The 22,213-nt window shown below is 40.5% G+C and overlaps 2 protein-coding genes, 1 long non-coding RNA gene and 2 other non-coding genes across 6 annotated transcripts; 1 reads left to right on the top strand and 4 right to left on the bottom strand.

Annotated features, from left to right (window-relative positions):
* Positions 1 to 1,510: 1,510 nt before the first annotated feature.
* mustn1b (musculoskeletal, embryonic nuclear protein 1b) lies at positions 1,511 to 4,480 on the bottom strand. Its single transcript, XM_032514849.1, has 3 exons — positions 4,201 to 4,480; positions 3,927 to 4,050; positions 1,511 to 1,977 (listed from the first exon to the last, which is right to left on the bottom strand). Exons 1-3 carry the CDS (start codon positions 4,207 to 4,209, stop codon positions 1,862 to 1,864), a joined length of 249 nt encoding a protein of 82 aa, XP_032370740.1. The 5' UTR covers positions 4,210 to 4,480; the 3' UTR covers positions 1,511 to 1,861.
* Positions 4,481 to 6,886: 2,406 nt separating this feature from the next.
* Positions 6,887 to 22,185, bottom strand: stimate (STIM activating enhance). 2 transcript variants are annotated; one of them, XR_004331830.1, is made up of 9 exons: positions 21,192 to 22,185; positions 17,613 to 17,661; positions 17,424 to 17,519; positions 17,105 to 17,226; positions 16,842 to 16,954; positions 14,501 to 14,578; positions 14,162 to 14,305; positions 8,142 to 8,757; positions 6,887 to 8,043 (listed from the first exon to the last, which is right to left on the bottom strand). XR_004331830.1 is itself a non-coding variant. In XM_032514848.1 (8 exons), exons 1-8 carry the CDS (start codon positions 21,415 to 21,417, stop codon positions 8,644 to 8,646), a joined length of 942 nt encoding a protein of 313 aa, XP_032370739.1. In that variant the 5' UTR covers positions 21,418 to 22,185; the 3' UTR covers positions 6,887 to 8,643. The 2 variants fall into 2 exon arrangements, 1 of the variants encoding a protein (XP_032370739.1); XM_032514848.1 differs by having other exon boundaries at positions 6,887 to 8,757.
* trnar-acg (transfer RNA arginine (anticodon ACG)) lies at positions 10,966 to 11,038 on the bottom strand. Its single transcript has one exon. It is a non-coding gene; the product is annotated as a tRNA-Arg (tRNA).
* On the bottom strand, positions 12,493 to 12,565 carry trnar-acg (transfer RNA arginine (anticodon ACG)). Its single transcript has one exon. It is a non-coding gene; the product is annotated as a tRNA-Arg (tRNA).
* Positions 13,535 to 19,410, top strand: LOC116688671 (uncharacterized). Its single transcript, XR_004331833.1, has 3 exons — positions 13,535 to 13,545; positions 14,669 to 14,671; positions 19,081 to 19,410. It is a non-coding gene; the product is annotated as an uncharacterized LOC116688671 (long non-coding RNA).
* Positions 22,186 to 22,213: the final 28 nt, after the last annotated feature.

Below are 22,213 nucleotides of genomic sequence, written 5' to 3'. Positions count from 1 at the left end.
TGTATTTATTCATAATGTTTTTCCTCTTTCCTTTCCCTTTTTTGTCTTTGTGTTAGTATTTTATTGTGCTATGGATCCCCATCCGATATGCCCTTAAAGTCAGAATTGAATTGTTAAAAAAAATAATGCTATTGTCATTATTAAATTACAACAGGAAATATATTTAAATAATGTGCTGCCTGTACTTCTTCTCTAGATGTGTGTGTTTACGTCACCCCCACATGCCGGGATGCAAGCAGTACTGTAAGCAAATCAAGTAGACTCTTATATGTTTCTTAACGTAAAAATATAAAATAAAAAAGCTGATTGGTGCTTGATTTGGCCAGCATACAAAGTGCATGTAGATGAATCAGATGAATGGGATAACTAAACTAAGACTAAACCTTTTTAACTGCATTTTTGTAGTTCTGCCCCTCTTAACCTTGTGAACAAACCCTTTTCTTTTTTGGCAAGCTGTCTTCTGGGCCTGCAGCCTGGATGTCTCGATACGGTGTTAGCAACAGAAGCCGGTGTTATATTCAGCGCTCAACAGAGCAGAGCTGGTCATTTGGGGTTTAGTTGTTCACCAGATGGTTTTGTGTCTGAGAGCACTTTGATCATCTCAGCCAGGGCTGAATTGAGCCTCTATTATTTCTCTGTATTTGTATTGGTTATTGATCATTAGTTTGTGGTAACTTGGATTCATTTAAGTGAAATTGTATTTAGTACACACACCATGTAAGCACAATTTATGATAAAACAATGAAGGCCTTAAAAATAGATTTTACTATGGCCAGAAGGACTGGATGTTGTTGTTGTATGTTCTGTTTCCTGTTTTATTTTGGTAGTCTGTTTTTCTGTCTAGTCTTGTCTGGTTTTGCTTCCTGTCTCGTGTTTTCGTGCCTGTGCGATTGTCCTGCCCCGCCCTGATGTGTCTCACCTGCTGTATCGCCTGTCCCTTTTTTGCTCTGCACCTCTTGTATTTAGTCATTTTGTTTCCCTTGTCTTGCGGCAGATTGTTGTGTTGTCTCCAGTGTGTCACCTATCAGTCTTGTTTCGTGCCGTCCCCTCGTCCTTGGAGTTTTTTGTCTATAGTTTCGGTTTCCCTGTTTTATCCACGTTCAGTGGTACGTTTTGCCTGCTTCATTCAGGTCTCCTTTTGTTGGTGTTTTTTGCTAAATAAGTCTTCAGCAACGAAACTTACGCCTGCGTTCTGCATTTGGGTCCAACATTCCCTGCTGAGCATGAACGCTACTTTAACAACCAAAAAAGTCCCAAGTCTGGTGTTCCCTTAATTTCAGATTAAGTTACTTAATAAACTTGCATCAACAAATTGTTCAACCATTTGGATAGAGGTACTATGTGACAGAGGTGTACTATGATACTATGTGCTTTTATGCACATATTTATTTTTATTTTTTTTATACACAATTTAGCACTCTGTGTATATCATTATGATTATGTCTTCAAGTTAACAGGTTTATAGAAATGAGCTACTCTTTTTGAAGTGAGGAAATACTTTACATTTCAGTACAAGAGGAAATTATTTATTTAGCAAAAAGGGTCAGTTAAAAATCAAATAAGCAAATGTTTCAACAATCTTTCAACACTGACAAATGTCACAATTCATTTCATCAGCCACAAACCTAAGCTGTTTTCCAAGTATGATGCACTGTACAAATTGTAAAGTACAATAACTGCAGTAATGTCAACACTCTACTGGCATACATCTTGTCCTTTTATATATCTAAATGAAATGCTACTTTGTTGAAAAAAATGCAAAAGAAGATCTTGCAATCCATATTATGCAGCATCACCATTGACTCAGAAAACAAAAAGACTTCAGTGTGTTTCTTCTCTGCTTTTGTCATGTCCTGTGTGTCTACTTGCTGAAGACGCTGGCTCCAGGAGCTTTGGGAGCAGCGGGCTTGCCCAGGGCCGTCTCTGTCCCCGTCCTCACACCGCTGAACACAGACGGAGCCACTTTGCCCACACGTTCTGAACACAGAGAGAGAAGACACAGACATGTATCGTCAGGAAGAAACAGGCGCTTAAACCAGACAACTGCTCATCCTCAACGAGTAATAAGAGTTCCACTTGGCTGTCACTAAGACAAGTAGCCCATCTGAGAACAAAAACGTCTGCAACGACTTGTCTTGTGTGATGCTTCCTCTCTGATATGGTAACGTGGGGGGGGGGTGGCAGCAGCTCGGTCCGTAGGGAGTTGGGTTGGGTTGGGTTGGGAACCGGAGGGTCGCTGTACGACCAGTCCCATGGGGACCAAAGTACGGAGTGGGGATTGGTAGCTGGAGAGATGCCAGTTCACGTCCTGGGTGCTGCCAGGTACTCTTGAGCAAGGCACCGTACCCCCCCCCCCCCCCCCCCCCCCCCCACACACCACACACACACACACTGCTCAGGGCACTGGTCCAGCACTGGCAGCCCACTCACTCTGACATCTCTCCATTAGTGCATGAATAGGTCCTGAGCATGTGTGTGTATTTCAGGGCTGTGTGTAGTGAATCCTAACAAAAACAGAGTGTAAATTGAAATTTCCCCACTGGGGATCAATGAACAGTATACATTATTTTTATTATTATTATTATTATTATTATTATTATTATTATTATTATTATCATTTAGGATGCAGCACTCTCGCCAACTGGCTCTTGTCTGATTCCTGGTGGTAACAGGAGCTAAACACTAGCTTCCAAAGCTGACATGAGCTTTTAATCATTCAACTGAGCAATATTTAAAAATGTTGCAAAATGTATCTGAGGCTGGATAAAGTATACACATGTAAACATGTAAAATCCCATTCTCTCAAGTAGCCCAGTAATCAAAAAGCACCTTTGACTTAGTGTGCTGCAGCAAATCAATGCTGGCTGTTTATTTTGATTCTGACCACACACAAATAAAGACCCGAGATTGGTGACACTGTGTGTGTGTGTGTGGGTAAACGGTGTATGGGATACGGTTTTTTTCACGATGTCAGCACGTTTTTTTTTTTTAAACCAATGTAGCTATTTCAATGGGAAGCATCATTCGTGGTCACCGCACAATTCTTTCTGCCAGTCAGGCTGCTATTATTGGTATTTTTAATACATACATCTTAATCAACATTTATTCACAAGATCTTATAATGATTTAGATTGATTTAGTGATAATAAGTAATGATTTAGTATTATTTTGGTCTTGTTGCCAGGGAAGCAGGATTGCTTTGTTGTTTATTGATATTTTTTTAAACTATTACACTATCAACTTAGATGTTATCATGGTATTCATTTCTTTATTTTAATAATGTTATTTTGATCTTATTACCGGTGAAATGCTATAATAAATCATCATACAGCTGACATATACTTACAATAAAAAACAACATGAAGTGATATATAGCCAGACTGAAGCCCATCTTTTACAAACAAGTGACCGGAGCAGCCTCCACACAGCTTTGCATCACATATGGACAACCCCTGCAGCCTAAAGCAACAATATATCAAGTTTTTTTTTGAGGTAGGTCCAAATTAGACCTATAGTTTAGAAATATTTAGTTCACATTGGGGTAGCTTTTTATTTAGAAATAATTTCAGCATAAATCTAAATAATCTAATGTGTGAAGTCTATTAATTTATTGATGAACAAGTAACTTTTTGTTCTCCATGGAAGAGACCAAAATACAAAGTATTCTAAAACGGCAACAAATCCACAGTAGGATAACATTGAATGTTAGCTAGCCTCTTCACTTTATGTTGTAACTGGGATAGTTGTGTAATATTTACTGGCTAACTGATATCATCTACAGGCCAAGCCGGACCAAACAAAGAAAGATTATTTTTGTAAGGATAGAGAGACAGAATGTCTTTACAGAGTGTTATCTGACACGTTACTTCGGTCAGTTGGTTGGTTTTTCAGCGTCAGATGAAACATTAACAAATGACTTTACTCACCACACTCCGCCATGACCTCATAGGTCTTACTCTTGACCTCGCCCTTCAGTCCCAGTTTACTGCGGGCCCCCTTCAGGTCCTCCTCCTTCATTGGGGGACGTTTCTTCTTCTTCACTTCTCCTGGCTGGAGTGAATTGAAGAAAAATGGAAAGACTATGAATGCTGACGGCAAAAGTCAGGAAAGTAAAAAATGTAAACACTCTGCTAGACATCTAAAACTGTGTTTGATCACTGTAGGCTAAATGACCTAAACATCATATTTGACCTAACTCACCTGTGACATGGTGATTGAAGTTGGTGTATTGATTCCACAGACACCTCTTTCCAGTGTGATAGATCGGCTGGTTGTTTACTAGTGTGTGTCTTTGTCTCCCAGCAAGCCTGACATATATATAGTCCTTTCCCAGACCCAGTGAGTCAGTCAGACCCCCTTCCTTCTGTCCCACTCTGCCTGTTGTCAGTGTGTATTATTAGGTGTGACGTGTAGGATGGTACAGCTGGAATGGGTCTCCCGTCTTTTACGATAAGCTTAAAGGCCAACAGCTGATAATTCTGGACACAGGGCTGTCAGCTTCCTCTGCCGACCCTGGCAGAGATATCCTCTTTTCTCAACGTTGCTGTGGGACTTGGCATTAAAAGGGGGATCGAGAGTGTCCCACCTCCCTGCAGAGCTAGTAGCTGGGATTCTGCCTGCCCATTGCTATAACTTGATTCGAGGGAATGTCTTTTGGGGTCTTGTAAAAAGCATTTCCAGACAGTTAACACACATCCATTAAAAGGAGGGCGGGATAAAGAAGAGAGCTAAAATAAAGCTATCCAACGGTCTCCTTTAAGTTTGGCCATCTGTGCTTTTCTAATGTGAGTGGCCTAATAGGCAACAAGCAGTCTTCACATCAGATCTGGATTTAGTTGCATCTACAGTTCCAACAGCAATAACAAACAAAAATAACTATTTGTGTTTGTAGGCCTACTTTTATTCAAGGCAGGTCTACATTTAGATTAAACACTAGGCCTATTCTTTAATTTGGTGTTTAAATTCCATATATAAGACAATGAAGGGCTAGCAATGAGCTGGTCCACGGAGCTGTGATGCGTTTAGATAACATGGAAAATCCAGCTACCATATTCTTTCAGGAAATATAATCGTAACGTACTGAAAAAGTAGTTGATTTTTCGACACACATTAATTTATTTGTGAAAACATATATTTGGGATTTTGACAGGGCCAGCAGAGAAGGTTCTGATAGCCCACCACTGCAATTTCATAATATGTTTCAGCAAATGCTGGAATATCCAACCGGACATTATTTTGATTTATTCATTTGTGTACATTTTCTCGTTTATTACGTTTATTCGCGCCGGGACACGAGACGCGGTCTCTGAAGGAATGAAACGCCACACGCCGGTTACGGTTGTGGCTAGGAAGAGAACGACGCGGAGAGGAACCGCAACAAGCGGGACGCGAACCCCGCTCTACGGGGTGAAAGAGCTGTTTGAGTTCGGATTTCAAATAAAATATTTCGAATGTCCCAAATAGGCTTCACTTTTCAGGGAAACGAGAAACTTCTAGCGTTATAGTAGCCTATACGGAACAACTATAAGTTTTGGAATTTATGTAAATAAATATTTACGTTATCATAATATTGCAGATGATAAATATAGCAATTTAGTGGTCAATCATTGTGACCATGTTTTGATAAATTTATAATACTACAATATTTTCCTTTCATCGCTTTTACTTTATAATGTATGTGACAGATTTTGTTTGTGGCAATAGTTGAGTTTTTTATTCTTGTGACTAATTTTAATGTATACATTTAAGATAAAAGAAGAAAGCAGACAGTTAAGGCAATGCTCTGAGCAGTCAGCAAATGGCCTCATAGTCTGAAATTGAGGTTCTGTGTTTTGATCATTGACTAAAACCACAGGCTGTGGTTAGGATGGACAAACTGAGTCACTATTATAAAACGGAGCAATGCAGAGAGAATCTGAAAGCCTGCACACTCATTCAAGTAGCATCATAGTCCCGGGATAGTCTTTGAGAGTAAAGCATCAGTCCTAAGATGTATAAACTTAGATGAGTGAAACTGGCTTAACATAGCATCTCTCTCAACCTCTTCTGGCACCTGAAACCATGGTAGGTTCCTACAACCTGTAGGCCCACTTGGATACTGTGATCTGATACTGGTTGAGTTGGAAAAACAACCGTCGCAACAAAATGATGTGCTTAAGTCAGGGGAAAATGGAGTTTGGGTGTCAACTGATACAAAATAGAATTAGGGCGACGTGAAAAATGTAAGCTAATTTGTTTGTTGTTAATTTGTTTAAAGTCAAAATTCTGAGTTTATTTCTAAATTCACAGTCAGAATTCTATTTTTTTCCCCTCAGAATTTTGACTTTAAACACAGAATTCAAATACATTTCTCACATGTGGCCCTAGTGCTCTTCCGTGGGCTAATGTATATTTTAAGAGGATGATGTGATGCCTGACGCTAAATGTTTGTCTTACTTTAGGTATTTGAAAGAAGCTATAAATAGGCTAACTAGCTGTGTGTGTGTGTATATATATATATATATATATATATATATATATATATATATATATATATGTTTTTTTTTTACACAATCATGACAAAAGTTTGGTGACTGCCGTTCTCCCCAAATCTGCGGTGTGCGCTACTACGTGTCAGGTCAAAGCCAAAGCGCAGCCTCTAGTGGTGAAGATTAAGCACTGCAGACACAATGCTTTAACTCGAATGATCCGCCTCATTAAATGACGCGTCAATTGGGTCATGTCCGGGGCACGGGGAAGAGACGCCTTACCACCCTTAGTGGTCTAGTGGTTAAGATCCAACGCTCTTATCACGTGATGGACACCACGGCCTGGGTTTGAATCCTGGTAAAGGATCACTAATCCTTCACAATACTGAAACTATAGAACACACTGTAGTAGAACCTAATCAGATATCACGATAGTGTATCACATCCTTTATTGGAAAGCTTTTAGAATGATAACATACCTCCATTCCCCTTGCAAAATACTAAGAGCCCTCTTTGTCCTGGCTGAGCTGGGTTACCATGACTGCTGCGAGATGCTGTACTTTCTTCCTTCAAAACCATCATTTATTCCTTTCCATCATGCCAAAAACATTATAATGAAATCATCACCAAGCTTGTCACAGTATATGTCACTCTCCGTTTACTTTAAAAGAGGACCAGCAGTCACACCAATGCACACTTGAACACATGCCAGTACGTGTGGGTACACTGTATAATTGCTTGCACACACTTGCGCGCGCTCGCGCACGCGCACGCGCACACACACACGCACACACACACACACACGCACACACACACACCTGTCTGTCTGGTCCATCACCTAACAGTTTAGAGGTCTATGCATGTCACATTCTTAATCAGAGCCCGCTGAATGCTGCTTCATGCCTGAACATCTGGAGCTCTAAATAAAACAATAAAAAAAAAAAAACTAAATCAAAACAAAAACAAACAAACAAACACACCTGCTGGTAATTTCACTCAGGCACATTATTGTAACAATTCAAAAAACAAACACAAAAGGATAGGTGAAAGCTGTGATAAATGGGAAATTGTGCGAGAAATGGTTCCCATATCTACTCTCCCTGTTGAAATTACAGAATAAAGAACACTTTTTGGAACAAGCATAGTCACCTTTTTGGCCCGAAAAAACAACAACACTTAAAACTATATTTAAAAAAAATTAAAAGAAAGACATTCAAAGACAAAGAACAGTCAGAGCGCACCAGTTAAACAGTCACAAACAAAGAGGGACAGCAGTCTTGTGTCTACAGACAGACATCACATGCTAAGCTGATATTAGAGGGATGTTGTAGTCATACAGCTTTAACAGTTAAAAGGGCTAAAAATGAAAGCTTGCTGCAGCCATTAATGCGCTCCTTTTGACAAGAGTAACATTACATACAAGATATGCAGTAGTTCAGTGTGTATTTGTGCTGAAAAGAGATCAGAGTTGCATCAATGTAGTGATTCAAACACTGACGTAATGCTGCTCTAAATGAGAACTGTGTCCAACTGTACACACCCTCACACACACGCATCACAGGCCATGGTGGTACATCTATATGAGAAAACAAAGGACAAAGTTTACAGAGAATCTACATCAGGAATACAATCACTTTAGAAGACATGTTAGACTATAAAATGTAACAAACTCACTTTTGTTTGCATGATGTTTGGTTCTGTTGTGTCCAACCAACCCTATTCTGGACCACTACACCCCTATTACACACTGCCACTGAAGTCCAAACTGTATCAAACCAGTGTTAATGTTTTGCTAGTATATGTACATAAAGGATTACATGATATAGATGTTTATGATGGGATTCTGTTTTTCCAAAAAAAGTCTTTAGACACAACACTGTTCCCAGGAGTGCCATGTCAAAATGCATTAGTGATCTGAAGTACCTGCATAATTATTTCCCAGTGGGTTAAATTATATCCCAAGTTAGACACAGTTTATGCAGAAGTCCTCCAGGAGTCAACAGTGAAGGGAATTCAATTACAGTATATTCTTCTGTCATCGAAGAGCATCCTATGTTTGAAAAGATTGCGTCAATTCCTAAGGCTGACAGAGTCTGCGGAGGTACGGGCAATGTAACTGAGCCTGCAAGGAGAACAGCTACCAGATTTAATCTGACATTTTAGCTATGCACACAGGTCAAACAGGGATCCCCATGCGAAGCTTCTTCTTCTTAACCGTCTTCAGGCCAGTGAGCCGGCGAACATCGTCTTCATCTGAATCATCCATTTCATCGTCTGCCGAGAAAAGGATCTACAAAAGGGGAAAAGAGACCGACAAATATTAGGCCAAATTTGGCAGAGTGCGAGACAGGTTCATGGTACCTCTATAAAGGCGTACTGCATACTGATTTTAAAAAGAATGGTACAAAAGAACTTGAGTTTTCATTCTGTTAATGTCTTTTCATTTATAGACGTGTTACAGTTAAGGAAGGCTGTGTTAAGTTGCGTGAAATTGTCTTTTCGGTTTTGTTTTTATCAGTATACATTTGGGCCACCGAAAATTTACTTTGGCCAGCGAAATGTAGGGGCTCATAAAAATAAGAGCATCTATCCCTGAGGATTAAATCTGACGTCAGAGGCTCCCTGCATGTAGACAGAGTGGAGGACCTCATTAGAATAAGTATGGAGGGACCTAGCTTGGACGAGTTTGACGCCAAGGAGGCTGTACACATGGTTCAGTCAGAGTAAAAGCTCAAGGAGGCCCAACTACAAGGTTGGCCGTCAGAGCCGATGTGCTCTAAGAAGGGAGAGTACGGAGAGGCACAAGCTGTTTACTTGTTCTGAGTGGGGGAGGATCCATGAGTGATTAGTCAACTGTGTGGGTAACGTCACCTACACTTGCGCGTCTTGTTTTCCTTGTGTCACATTTATCGTTGCACAGCCCCGTTTCTGTGAAAATCATGATATTGCAGTCCATAGTACAATTACGAGTGGTGATCCTCAGTGAAAGATCCTCCATTTTGTTTGATATAGAACGTACACTGGCGAGGAAAATGCTGCGTAGTAATATGGCTGATAAGGAGTTAGCCTTAGCCGTAAATTCCACCTGATGTCCTTCTTTTCGGCCTGCTCCTCAGATCTCTCCAGGGTAAATGGAGACAGCTGTCTAATCTGATCTGAACTATTGAACGAACAGTTCGTACGTATGGATGTTTCACCAAAAGAAGTTTAATCAGAAGGTTATTTTGCAGCTGCACTGTGGCTCTGTCTGCCCATGATAATTGTAACTAGGCCTGCACGATAACGGAAACAAATCTGACATTGCGATATTTTTTCCCCTGTGATATATATTGCGATATGAAAAAAGAAAAAGTAATTTTTAAAAGATTACATAAATAGTTCTATCTGGAAAAAATAAATCATTCTCAACTACTGCGGTGATTTTTTTAATTAAAAAGGGTTTTTTCTAGTGTGAACCATTCTTTGTTAAACTTTAATGCTTTGCAAACACCAAAGCAAGTAATGTGGCTAACGTTACTCTTCTGAAGTGGTTTTGGAGAGGGACATTAGGTAGAAATACACTGGTTGTCTAACACGACACCATTGTATTCATATAATACTATCAACTGAGACTTAAAATGATATTAATAATACATAAATGTTGCTTCCTCTAAGTTTCAGGTTGTGGTTGACTGGCGGGGCCAGCTCGTTGGTTTGATAAATTGATCAGACCTGCATGTCACGCGCACTAGCAACAAACTGTGTATCCAAGAACAATTAAATCAGTGTAAATGATGTCAGATCAGACAGATTACTGTAGATTAGTGTTACGTTTCCAGCGTCGCGGCTCCAAACCGTAGCATTAGTTGGGACGGACAGACCCCTTTTTCTTTAGGCTAACTATATTAGCTTTAGCCTGGCTGGTAGCAGCTTTCTGCGGGGGAAATGGCCGGGAGACGCTGTGATTATGTTGCATTAATCAGGTGATTTAGTGTGTATTTGTAGCGAACATAAAACACTGACTACTGTAGCTTCACTGACTACCCATCAAAACTATGCGCATCACTGTGTCAGCGGCAGCTGCTGCCTACGGTACTTTTCTACACACGGAGAGCCTCACTTCCCATAACAATAAACCCCTTTTCCCCCGCTGATAAAATGTAATGTTAAAACGCTGAACAAATTAGTATTGCCAACATATTGCACTACATTAGAAAGAAACAATAGCAGGAGATAAAGAGCATAAGCAAGTAAAACAGTTTGAATATAAAATTTGGGGGATTTACCGCTTGGTTAGATTTTTTAATAAAAAGGGACTTTCAAGCCTTTAAATCAAATTTCATCATCATTTGAAAACCACTAATTAATCAGTTACTAAGTAAGACAGTAAGTTGAACTAACTTTACTGTATGACTCATTTCCTCCTCTTACCTAAACCTGATAGAGCTATTATCTTATTTTGAAAATCCATATCAGCTAATGCTGCATTTCAGCCAAATAAAGGCTAGAAAAGGAGGCACGAGCCAGCCAGGAGTCGAACCTAGAATCTTCTGATCCGTAGTCAGACGCGTTATCCATTGCGCCACTGGCCCGCAGTCAATGCATACCACTGCTGAAAGGATTTGGTGTTTAAACAGCTCAGCCCATCCCCCACTGTTCAGCACTCTGTTGAAAGCATGCCCTCTAAAGCCAGCTGCAGAACGCATGCACAAGTGAAACAAACCATAAAGCTGGCTTTAGTTTGCACTGCGTTGACCATTCAAATGTTAAAATTCCTTGAAAAGCAGCTTTACATTTTCTTTCTAGTGATCTGAAACCCTTAATGAATGTGGCCCACTGACAAGAAATGTAACTATGGATAACAGAGAACAAATGTGAGAAACAATGTGTTGCTCAAATCCTTCAATACCTGATTTCACAAATAAAGTCTAATCAGCAGTTAGATTTGTATTCTCTGTTACCAAAATGAAAATTAAACATGAAAAACATCAGAAAGACTATGTCCGTTCTGTGCTTTTGTTCCCTCTGGGACCTGGAGTCACTGCATTTACAGTAATACACAAATTGGATTTGATGTTTGACCTAAAAGCTGAATGTGCTTAAAATAGGAGGACAAATCCGCTATATAAGGACAGACTGACCAAAGTGTATAATCTGGCCTTGATTGCGACAGTCATTAGACCACTGTAACTCCTACAAGTAAAATGATTTTGGATAAATATGATCATGGACAGTGTTAGGTTGTGTCTGTTATACGCTCTTGAGAACAGTGATGCAGGTCAATTGAATGGGTTGATGGGTGGACACGATGTCAAAACAAGCCAGCTAGGAGTCAAAGCTACGACCTTCTGATGTACAGTCAGATGTGTTATCCGTAGCACTACTGACCGCTGTGTTGCACCACCTTCAGAAAACACAGATCAGCAGCCAAAACCCAAACCTGCGTGCCTGATTACTTCCTCTTGACTTCTGTCTGACATTCTCTGACCGCAGCAATGACAATATCACGTTTAACAGCCGCTTCCACAGAAGTTAGAAGGGAAGTGAAGCATGTTTGAGTTATAACTCAACATCATTTGTAACAAATGGGAAGACAATTCATTACCAGCTGTTGTCAAATAATATACGTTAGAAGTTGCGCCTAAGTGAATAATTGCAGGGAAAACCCTGCTTTTAAGTATTTTTTGAAATAAATGTAAAAGTTAGTATTGCCAATATACTGCACTACATTAGAAAAAAAACAATAGCAAGGACATACCATAAGCAAGTAAATATCAATCTATACCAATATCAGTTTGAATATCAAATTTGGGGGATTTGCCGCTTGGTTTGATTTTTTTAATAAAAGGGACTTTCAAGCCTTTAAATCAAAGTTCATCATACTTTGAAAACCACTAATTAATCATTTACTAAGTAAGACAGTAAGTTGAACTAACTTTACTGTATGACTCATTTCCTACTCTCACCTAAACCTGATTATCTTATTTTGAAAATCAATATCAGCTAATGCTGCATTTCAGCCAAATAAAAGCTAGAAAAAGAGACACGAGCCAGCCAGGAGTCGAACCTAGAATCTTCTGATCCGTAGTCAGACGCGTTATCCATTGCGCCACTGGCCCGCAGTAAATGCAAACCACTGCTGACAACATTACGTCTTGAACAGCTCAGCCCATCCCCCACTGATCAACACTCTGCTGAAAGCATGCCCTCTGAGGCCAGCTGCAGAACCAGAAGTGAAACAAAGCATGAAGCTGGTGGCTTTAGTTTGCACTGCTTTGACCATCCAAATGTTGAGTAAAAATCTAACAATCAATTTCTTAAATTACACATTTGATAAAGTAAAACAGTAAACTACTGTGTTCTTTAGACACATCAGACTTCTTTACTGTTGTTGGCAGGATGTGTTACTACTTTTGCCAGACTGGTGTTATGACTTCATGTGTTGTGGACGTATGAATGGTTGGTTGTGTGTCTGGCACGGAGCTCTGCGTTAGGCAAACCTGCTTTACAAGCTTTTAAAATAGCTGGGAACCATGATCTAGGCAACCACAAAGGCTGCGTTCACAAAGACTGCAATGGTTCTCAGGCGGTCTGGCGAAAATGCAAGTCTTTCCATTAATTTTGAATGGGGCAAGTGTTTGGGTGCTGCAGTGGGGTGCCGGAAAAAAACGACAGCGGCATGCAGCGAAAAGTTGAGACGGATTCAACGTTTGGATAAACGCAACCCAACGTCACCCTGCTGTGGTCAATCATATATCCAGCTATCAGACTTCAATCTGTTTCGAGAATCCCATAACTGTAAACGGGAAACATCACTGCATGAGAGAAAGTTTTAAAAGACTATCACGGTAAAAAGTCTATCTAGCTGTTTTCTGCAACAAGTTTCAGCACAAGGCACAGTCCCTCTGTCTCTTTTCTTCGGACTGACTGCCTCCTCGAGTTGGCCAAAAAAAGTGCCTTGGAACACACCAAAGTGAAGCAGACTGCTGAAAGCAGCCGATTGGACAAACGCGTCACGTGGGTCTGGTTTCTCTGGAAATTCAAAGCCAGACTGTCATGGCGGCTTGTTCAGAATATGATCTCATACTTTACTACAATAGTGCAACAAAACGTGTTTCTTAAACTTAAACTCTTTTAAGTGAGAATGCAGTCGTCTTCATTTCAGATCAACAAAGGTCAGTTTAAAAGATTTGTCAGATTTTGAGAGACTCTAGTCACCCTCATCCCGCTCGTCATTTCCGGTTTAGCACGCCACCAATCACATTGGTCATTTGAGTCCGACTGCCGGCAGTGCCGGCCTTCCAGGTATGTCAGGTCGGCCAAAATGAAGACCGACGGCCCCTCTGGCAGACAACGACACGGATCCCACCAAACAGACTTGAGTCACCAATCTCGCCAGACTGTCCAACGGCCGATTTTAAGGTTGGTGCGTCAGGGTCTTAAGGTTGAGCAGAACTAGTACAAAGTAAGTTTGTCCGTAACACTTCAAGTACAATCAGTAATGGAGACAAGGAACAGCTGACAGTCACAGTTTCAGAAGCGCTGTGTGCCAATTGCAATTTACACGGTCTCCTTTAAATGGTCAACTCTGAGGTATTGACTGCTGGTCAACTTCAACTATGTCTGTTTTATGAATAAAAACCGACACTGTTTAGCTAGTGATGTTTTCTTATCCCTGATGTGCCCCCCCGTCGTATTACTACAGTGAGACTTACCTCTGACTCAGAGTCATCATGGGACAGAGCTCGTCTATAGCGCACCTTGCCGTTCCCTCGTGAGTCCTCGTCTCTCTCCTCCACTTTTGCTTTTGTCCTGTGTTTCTTCATTAGGAAATTATCTACCACCCAGAACATGAGGGCCTTACGGAAACATATAATACTGTGGTGAATGATATGTTCCCACAGGAAATTAACAGAAGCAAATTTTATATTTTACACCAACAAGATATTTTTACATTCATACACAAGAAAATGGCCATGGTATAATCTCACTAGACACCTGTAGTGTTGGTGTAGCAGGAGTTGTAATATAAGGGTGCCAAGAAAAACACTTACGTTGATGAAGAACGGAACGATGAGCATGACAATAGCCAGTTCCAGGTCAGGATTCTCTATGGGGTTGAGGAGAGCCAGCTGTGACACACAAACATACACAACACATACACAAGCACAAACGTAAGCATATACAGTCCAACACAGACAGCACACCTAGCCTTAGACTAGAATGTTTACAGCTCAGTAGGGGCAAAAATAAAATAGGATAGTCCACTATCACTATGAATCACGATTTTTTTTGCTTAGAATTGATATCATGATTCTCTCCCACGATTTTTTTGACCATGACAAAACAAACTGTCAGTACCAAACAGATTATTTTTGACACCTATTGCACATTGTGCATCACCACAAGTCTGTAAACATAGAGGCTTCAATGAAGAGAAGGGAGAGCATGGCAGCACATGGGAGCACTTTAAAACCTATTTTATATGGTCTACGTTTAAAAGTCACAGAAGAAAGTAGTAGCGTTTGTGATGCAGACGGCTCGTAAAATTAAATGAGAATCAAAGTCATAAAAAATAAAGAATTACGAATTGTTTATTTTTATTTTTTATATCAAAGTTAGTTAAAAATTAATCGTGAACAGGGTAAATCGAGATCGCAATTTTATAACAATTAATCGTGCAGTACAATGGACAACACACCCCAACTTGGAATCTGATAGAAACTACCAAACATCATTGGAAAGAGTATACCTGGTCTGCAAATGGAAAGTAAATCTAAAGGAGTGTTTACTTTACTTGATAATTTGCTGAACAAATTTTTTGAGGGCCTGTGAAGGATTTAAATTAGACCTTTTCTTTTTGTTGCAAAATTTGCTGATTTATTCTGTTTACCTGTTTACCATTTGTATCTCTCACTCAGTTAATATTCTAATTACTAGAAGGGAAAAATCAAAAACAATTCTGCATTAGCATTGTAGGTGCTATATTGGACTAATTATTTTAAAGGAGAATTCCGGTCGATTCCAACACATAGCTCCGTTGTTTGTACTGTCAGTAGAGAGAAAACCGAAAACAATCTGTGCTGCCTACACAGAGTTCTCCTCCTGCTAGTGTTTCCAGATTTCCTGATGCTCCATTTTAGCACCAGGAAATCTGTAATTGACCTCGAGGTCTATAAAAGTGCTCATATTATGCTCATTTTCAGGTACATAATTGTATATAGACTTGCACCTAGAATCCAGATCTCTGTGAGAAAAAAAGGGATGATTAGCTTGGGTTTGCTTGAGAACTTTTATAGCTTTCTGGTCCCAGAGAGATGGCACAATTGAATGATTCATGATAGATTTTTTTTTAACTAGTGATCCACTGCCATGGTAACTAAATTGTAGAGGAACTAAAACCCTGTTTTTTATTTAGGGCTGTAGAATAAAACGTGATAGTACCACCTCATCATTTGTGTGTAACAAAAAATAACATTTAACCGGAATATCTCCCACTTGTCCAAGACAATGAAATGTTACAGAACATGGGACAGGCACCAATTCTTTTTCTAACAGAAACCCTGCATTTGTAAAATGTCCTTCCACCTTTGTCTGTTGTCCCTGGTGTAAGGATTCGGTGCACTCACTGCCATGGCTTCGATTCCCAGTCAGGGAACATCTCTTTATGAGTCCTCAGTATGCTGTACTACACACAAAGTAGGAGTATTTATCTTAGACTTCAAGTAGCATGTGTACATTCAGATGCAACAAATTTTGCTAAATATGTCAGTGTTTTAATTATTAGTTGTTGTGGACCGTAGGACTCTAAATCAATGAGCATGCTCTACAGTATTTAGAGAAGCTCTCCTGAAGTTTTCTTTGACTAAACCAGTGGTTCTCAACCTTTTTGGGACCAAGGCCGCTCTATCCATTATTCAGGTCCCTTACCGCACCCCCCATCAAATAAGATGTGGGCTAATTGCCCTGAAAATGACTAATTAGGTCATATTATTGTTATGATAACTGTTATTAGTCCTATTATTTTTGTTACTATTTTTATCAAAAATCATCACCAAATCATATCATTGAATGAAAAATGTTCGACGGCTATGTTCACAGACTTATCAAAGATAAATGATGATAACGTTTAATATAGGCTATAAAGTTCACAACAAGACCGATTGCTAACGCTGCAGTGTGGAGTTTATATAGGATGTTACTCTGACACTCTTAACATCAGACTGACTGGCATTTGGATTCTTTTTAGAAAACAAATTTAGTTTTTAGAAATGTCACATGATATATTGTCGCTAAAAGGGTGATATGTATTATATATATCATATCACAATAAATGAAAATCGTAATAAAAAAAGAATCCCGGCCCTATAAAATCAGTTTAACTTTTTTTCTGACCTTCTTCCACTGGGGGATGAGGAGGACCAGCATGATAAGGACCTTCTCAAACATCATGATGAGGATGTAGAGGATACACTGGCCCAACCACGCTGTGCACTGCACTGGCTCACCTACACACACAAAAGAAGGCACGGGCAATGTAAGAAATGACATTGCAGCACTGCAGTACTGATGACAGCTACTGCCCTCCTTTGGACATAACAGGCATTTTAGGGTTGTACTGGTGCTCCCACTTTACTACTCACACACATGGTGCTCACCGTATTCTCCAAAACGCAGAGAGTCCCATTGTCTCCACTCTACAATAGCACTGACAGCTCTCACCCCAGCATAGATCAACAACATGCCCAGAGAAGCATCCAACAGGAAGTTGATGAGATATCTGGGAGAGACAGAAAACTGAATGTAATTTTAAGTTTGCTTTCCTACTGTACAGCATAGTAATTTTCTGGTTTTAATTCAACACTTATTGTCTACTTATACGAATAACATTTACTTGAACAAATTCTTGGATATCTATCTGTAACATGCAGAATCAGGGAGCTCTGAGGAGAACAGTGAAATACAGGATTGACTCACAGCGAGCACGGATCCTCCTCTGTGAGGTCAGACAAGTAGACATTAGCAAAGTGGATAAACAGCATCCCAATGGCCTGTTTTGAGGTGTCCAGGAACCTGTACAGAGACAGGACATTTGATATGTTTCTGAGGCACTCCAGCAGGATTCACTTAAAGAGAAATTAATTTAAGCTGGCTCAGCTGCCTTACCAGATCCTCCAGGGTCTCCTCTCATGTTTTGGCTCCCTGAAGCGTTTTACTGTGGAGGTAAAAGTGCACCACAAAGATAGTGAGATTGTAATACAGATCACTCTTATAGATAAAGAAGGACACAAAATTAATCAACCAGAATCTCTATTGTTGTCATTTAACTGAGTTACAGCCCTCCTGTGAGATGGCAAGGGTCCAATGAGGATTTGTGTTGGTTTTATAGAAGTGTGTCTGTTTAGTTCAACTGAAAGGTTTTCCTTGTACTGACAAAATTATGATTAGGAAATGAGGGTTGACATCTAATTTTGAGCAGTTAAACCAACTTACGAGTAGGCTCACAAGTGAGACAACAGTTTCTCATCGTGCTTGCAGGAAACTGTGGAAGCTATTTGAGTTAAGGTGAGACAAACTGAACAATGGCTAAATCTAGGCATGAGGAACTCAGCAAGGGCAATATGTTGTTGGTCACAGAGGAGGCAGAACTAGTGGCACAGACCAGAACCTAAAACTTGACATACTAATGATGTGCAGCAGCTGGTAAATGATTTATCTAATACCCTTATTTTCAAGTCACTGTGAAGTTAACAGGAAACAGGAAAGAGCTTTTTTCACAGATGGCCAAAAAGGAGAAGTGGATCAGACTTCAAATACGTTAATGTTCAGTAATTGAAAACAAACTGAATACAACAGAAATACAACAGCGTGTTCATTTTCTCCGTAGATTGGGATCCTTAGGAGCTAGTAGCTCTTTGTTGTTCATATCAGTAATTCAGAGTATCATGCTCTATTGTAGCACTGCTTAGCTGAGTAGACTACCAGTTAAAAAATAAAACTAAGCTATATGATCAAATTAAAATTTGTTCAAAGATTATAGGACTACCTGTAGCTCATTCCTTTCAGGAAACTCACAATAATAGTATGCTCAGACTGGCCAGGAATATTTTCAAATGACCCCATGACATGTTTTGCACAGAGAATATCAGCTTCTGCTTTCAAATAGACGCTTTAGAGTTTATGCTTTTAATTGCAACAGACTTAAAAACTCTTTCATACATCAATCTATCCTATTGGTAAACCAGCAACAGTAAATCCAGTGCACTATTTATAAGTCTCCAAGAACTTGTCTGTGTGCTTGTTCATGTCATTTTCTGTTGTTATACAGAAAATCACATGAAGGTTTGGACACACTTTCCCATTCCCAAAGCGTGTCCAAACTTTTGACTGGTACTGTTTATCTAAACTATAGCAGTAACAAATAGACCAGTTTGTGTTACAAAGATAACAAACTTTGCAACTACCAGGGAGAGGTTTTATGCAAAAAGGCTCATTGTTGAAAGCAGGGTAGGTGCAACAGTATTAAAGCTCTTGCTCTTCTCACTAGTGGCTTGTTTTCCATGACCATCTAATAGAGGATGTTTTATGCTTCTGCTTAGAATCAATGGCGTACCCCCGCAGACCCCTCTCCGAGCCCTCTGCCGTAGCTTGACATGCACTTTCAAAAATGTGTAACTTTGCATCAAGGCAACGCAGACCGCAAGGACTGTGATTGGTCAAGTCATCCTGTGTGTTGATAGTCGGTGTTTCAAGCCGCATACTGTGGGGAGTAGCAACATGCTAGTTCACTGACATAAGCTTTGCAAATAAACTCAGACATATTTTGGTTACAATGTCGGACGGGGTTATGCGTTTGTAAAGTGTCTATATATTAGTACGTTTTGAAATTAGCACTTTACCAGCAAGCAGTACTTTGTGGGCAGTTGTGTTAAAGTTTGCTCGCTAACAGAACATAAACTGGCTATCAGACTTATTTTCCGGTTAAGGCTAGGTCAACGGATTTTACCGTGTCTATTTCTCCATACTTTTTACAAAATCTAAGCAAGAAAAAGCAAAACAAATAAGATTAATATTTTAGCACGACAGTCTATGGGGTTTGCCATTCTGAGTTCTGTTTCGGTGGTGAGCAACACAGACACAGGCGACACGCCTTAGCGTTTTGCCGGTGAAATCCACCGCGATGCAAAGCAACCCCTACTCTGGAAATCGAGAGTTCTTGCAAGAACAAAATTTGAATTTGCTCAGCGAGTTACTCTGGCATTCAGTAATGATGCTCATTAATTATACCCTTGTAGCCCAGCTACACCAATCACATCAGTGTATCTCACATAGGCGGGCCAGAGGCGAGCTAAACAGATGACTACAGTGCTGTGACGTTGAAGTCATTAGTAAACATTGCAAGATGGCTGCAGATGAACACCAGTTGTTTGACACGGCTTTGTCTGCTACAATGAGCGAGTTACACTAGGCTTTTTTTCTAAAGAGGAACAGAAGACAGCGCTTGAATCGTTCCTTTGCAAGAAGGACGTTTTTGCTGTTTAGCTGACCAGATATGGCAAGAGTCTAATCAACCATTTAGCTCTGCTGGTAGCTAAGTGTATGGGGCTCTGGATACATCACCCTGTGTGTTGTTGTGATTGGTCGTAGTGTTATCTAATTGCATGCAGTTTTTTTTTTTTTATATTTATGCTTGGAGCCACTCCTTGAGTTAGGCCATTTTTGTTCAGTGCCAGACCCTTAATCCTTAGGATTTGGGTCTCTGGGTTATACTGAGTTCTTGCCCTGCGCCAAACCCTTTCATTAGGTTTTTTTGTGTCTTCATGCCGGCAAGCTATACAGCAAGTGACCTCAGTTTCTGTTCTGAGCACAAGCATGACTTCAGACTAAACACACCCTGTATGCAGCTGGGTGTGATGTGAACACAGGCAAAGGCTTCAGCCTACTCCTCCTGCTCAGATAGCTGCCAAGAGGGAAAAACTCTGAAAGGCTGCACATTCCTCATGGCTGTGAGGCTGCTGGGACACAAACTAAGGTTGCTCTCATTAGGTCACACAGCTGTCAGTGCCAGACACTGACTGAATGGAACCATGGCTAAAGCCCACGTGTGTTTTATCTTTCTACGTAAATGTTTCCATGTCTATATAAATAGAAAAAAGATTAATAAAAAGGTATAGCTTTTACGGTGAATCGGCTACAGGGTATATTGTCAGTCACTTGAGGTTGTCTGCAAATTAGTATCACACAAATGAATTGGACCTGGTGGCAGGCGCCTATTTATCACAGTTCAAGTGAACCTCCAACACGCATAATCAAGGTAAATAAGGTAAGGTTTCCCCTGCAATTGCTCCCTTAACTTTCTTCTTTTGACTGCCAACTCAGACTGCCATTAGCAAAACAAAACCCCAATGATGAAAACCATAGTAGTTTCCTGTTTGGAATTCTTATGTAGCAGTAAAGGTCAAACATGTGCCAGGAAGTGTAGAGAGCAAGCAGCTTTTATTCCAACCACGGCTTAAACAAGAGAATACGTCGTATTGCGTCTGCATTTAGCTTTCAAAAAAGAGACAGACAGCATGGCTAGCTCACTGTTGTTTGCCTTTTTCTGTTATAGACTCGGGCATGAGCCTCCCAGCTGAGATCAATATCGCATTTGATTACCTGAGTGATGCTATTGGATAATTGTCCCATCGCATCAGCAGCTGGTGTCAGATATCTGGCACACAGCAGACCAGCGACAATACTCACACATCAGCGTGCTGAAAGCCACCACAGCCAGAAGTCCTTGCAGGAAAATCCCAAACGAGTCCATCAAGGCGCCATTCTCGCACCCCCGGTTATCAGTCCCTGACGTTGGGCTTGCCGACACCGACGTGTTGGTAAAGGACACAGGCGGCAGCCCTGCTCCTCCTGGACCTGACAGTGCCGCGTCTCCAACCTGAGACAGCATGTTAATACCACTAACAGCAGCCATGGACCGAAAGAGCTGGACGAGACAGTAAAGCCGAGAGCAATAGCTTCTCACTAACTCTGTGTGCTTGCCAGTCGTCTCCAACAATTGTTGGTCAGCTAATCGATAGGTTAAGCTGGACAGTCTTCGGTGAAAGATGGTGGCATCTTCTCACTTCCAAGCTCCCACTCATTCTCCTGCTTCAGACATCCAGGCAGTCATAGCTGTTTTGTCATGAGTTAAGTTGTCGCTCCAAAGGGTTAATAGAAGTAGCAAGGACTTCTAACCAACTGACTTGTCTACAAGCTGCAACACTAAAGCTATACCGTTAGCTAGCTAGTTTCAAAGGTCCGTGCAACAGTAAAACGACTCCTGGTTCGACATGGAATCTGCGAGTTAACATTAGTATCAGACACACCAGCTGCACTTATGTAGCCACAAAAAAAGACAAAACCTCTATCTTATTTGGAATGTGTTGTACAGTGCAGGTCAACCAGGTGTGACATTTTGCAGATGGCCAAAGGGCCATAGTAATAAAGGAGATGCTATCATAACCTAGCCAACAACCCTCAAGCTAGCTAACTATTCACTTCCATTAGCTAGCTAAGGCTAGGCTAGCAAACTTATATTTTCTCTAAGACGTCGAAAACAGCGGGTGAACCGGCTCGTCGTCACTTTCACGCATGTATTACATCTCGTATGTATGAGCTAAAAAATAAGAATTGCAGGTCACTGCTCGCGTACATCCAGCTGCTTGGCAGTGCCCACTCGATCATGTTGTCAGACGTAGCTAATGTTACGTGACGTGCGTAGCCACGAA

Source organism: Etheostoma spectabile, chromosome 4 (assembly GCF_008692095.1).
Source record: "Etheostoma spectabile isolate EspeVRDwgs_2016 chromosome 4, UIUC_Espe_1.0, whole genome shotgun sequence".
Lineage (NCBI taxonomy): Eukaryota > Metazoa > Chordata > Actinopteri > Perciformes > Percidae > Etheostoma > Etheostoma spectabile.
The sequence above is the reverse complement of the archived record's forward strand: the minus strand, read 5'-3'. Positions and strand labels throughout refer to the sequence as shown.

Bases quoted from the DNA above. Each gene is read 5' to 3' on its own strand.
- stimate (XM_032514848.1), bottom strand. From the start codon at position 21,417: ATGGCTGCTGTTAGTGGTATTAACATGCTGTCTCAGGTTGGAGACGCG. The intron at 14,306-14,500 runs GTAAGTGTTTTT...TGTTTCCGTAAG, and splicing joins TCGTTCCGTTCTTCATCAAC to GCCCTCATGTTCTGGGTGGT. The intron at 8,758-14,161 runs GTAAGTCTCACT...CCCCTTTTGTAG, and splicing joins ATGATGACTCTGAGTCAGAG to ATCCTTTTCTCGGCAGACGA.
- mustn1b (XM_032514849.1), bottom strand. The intron at 1,978-3,926 runs GTGAGTAAAGTC...CTCTGTGTTCAG, and splicing joins TGAGGTCATGGCGGAGTGTG to AACGTGTGGGCAAAGTGGCT.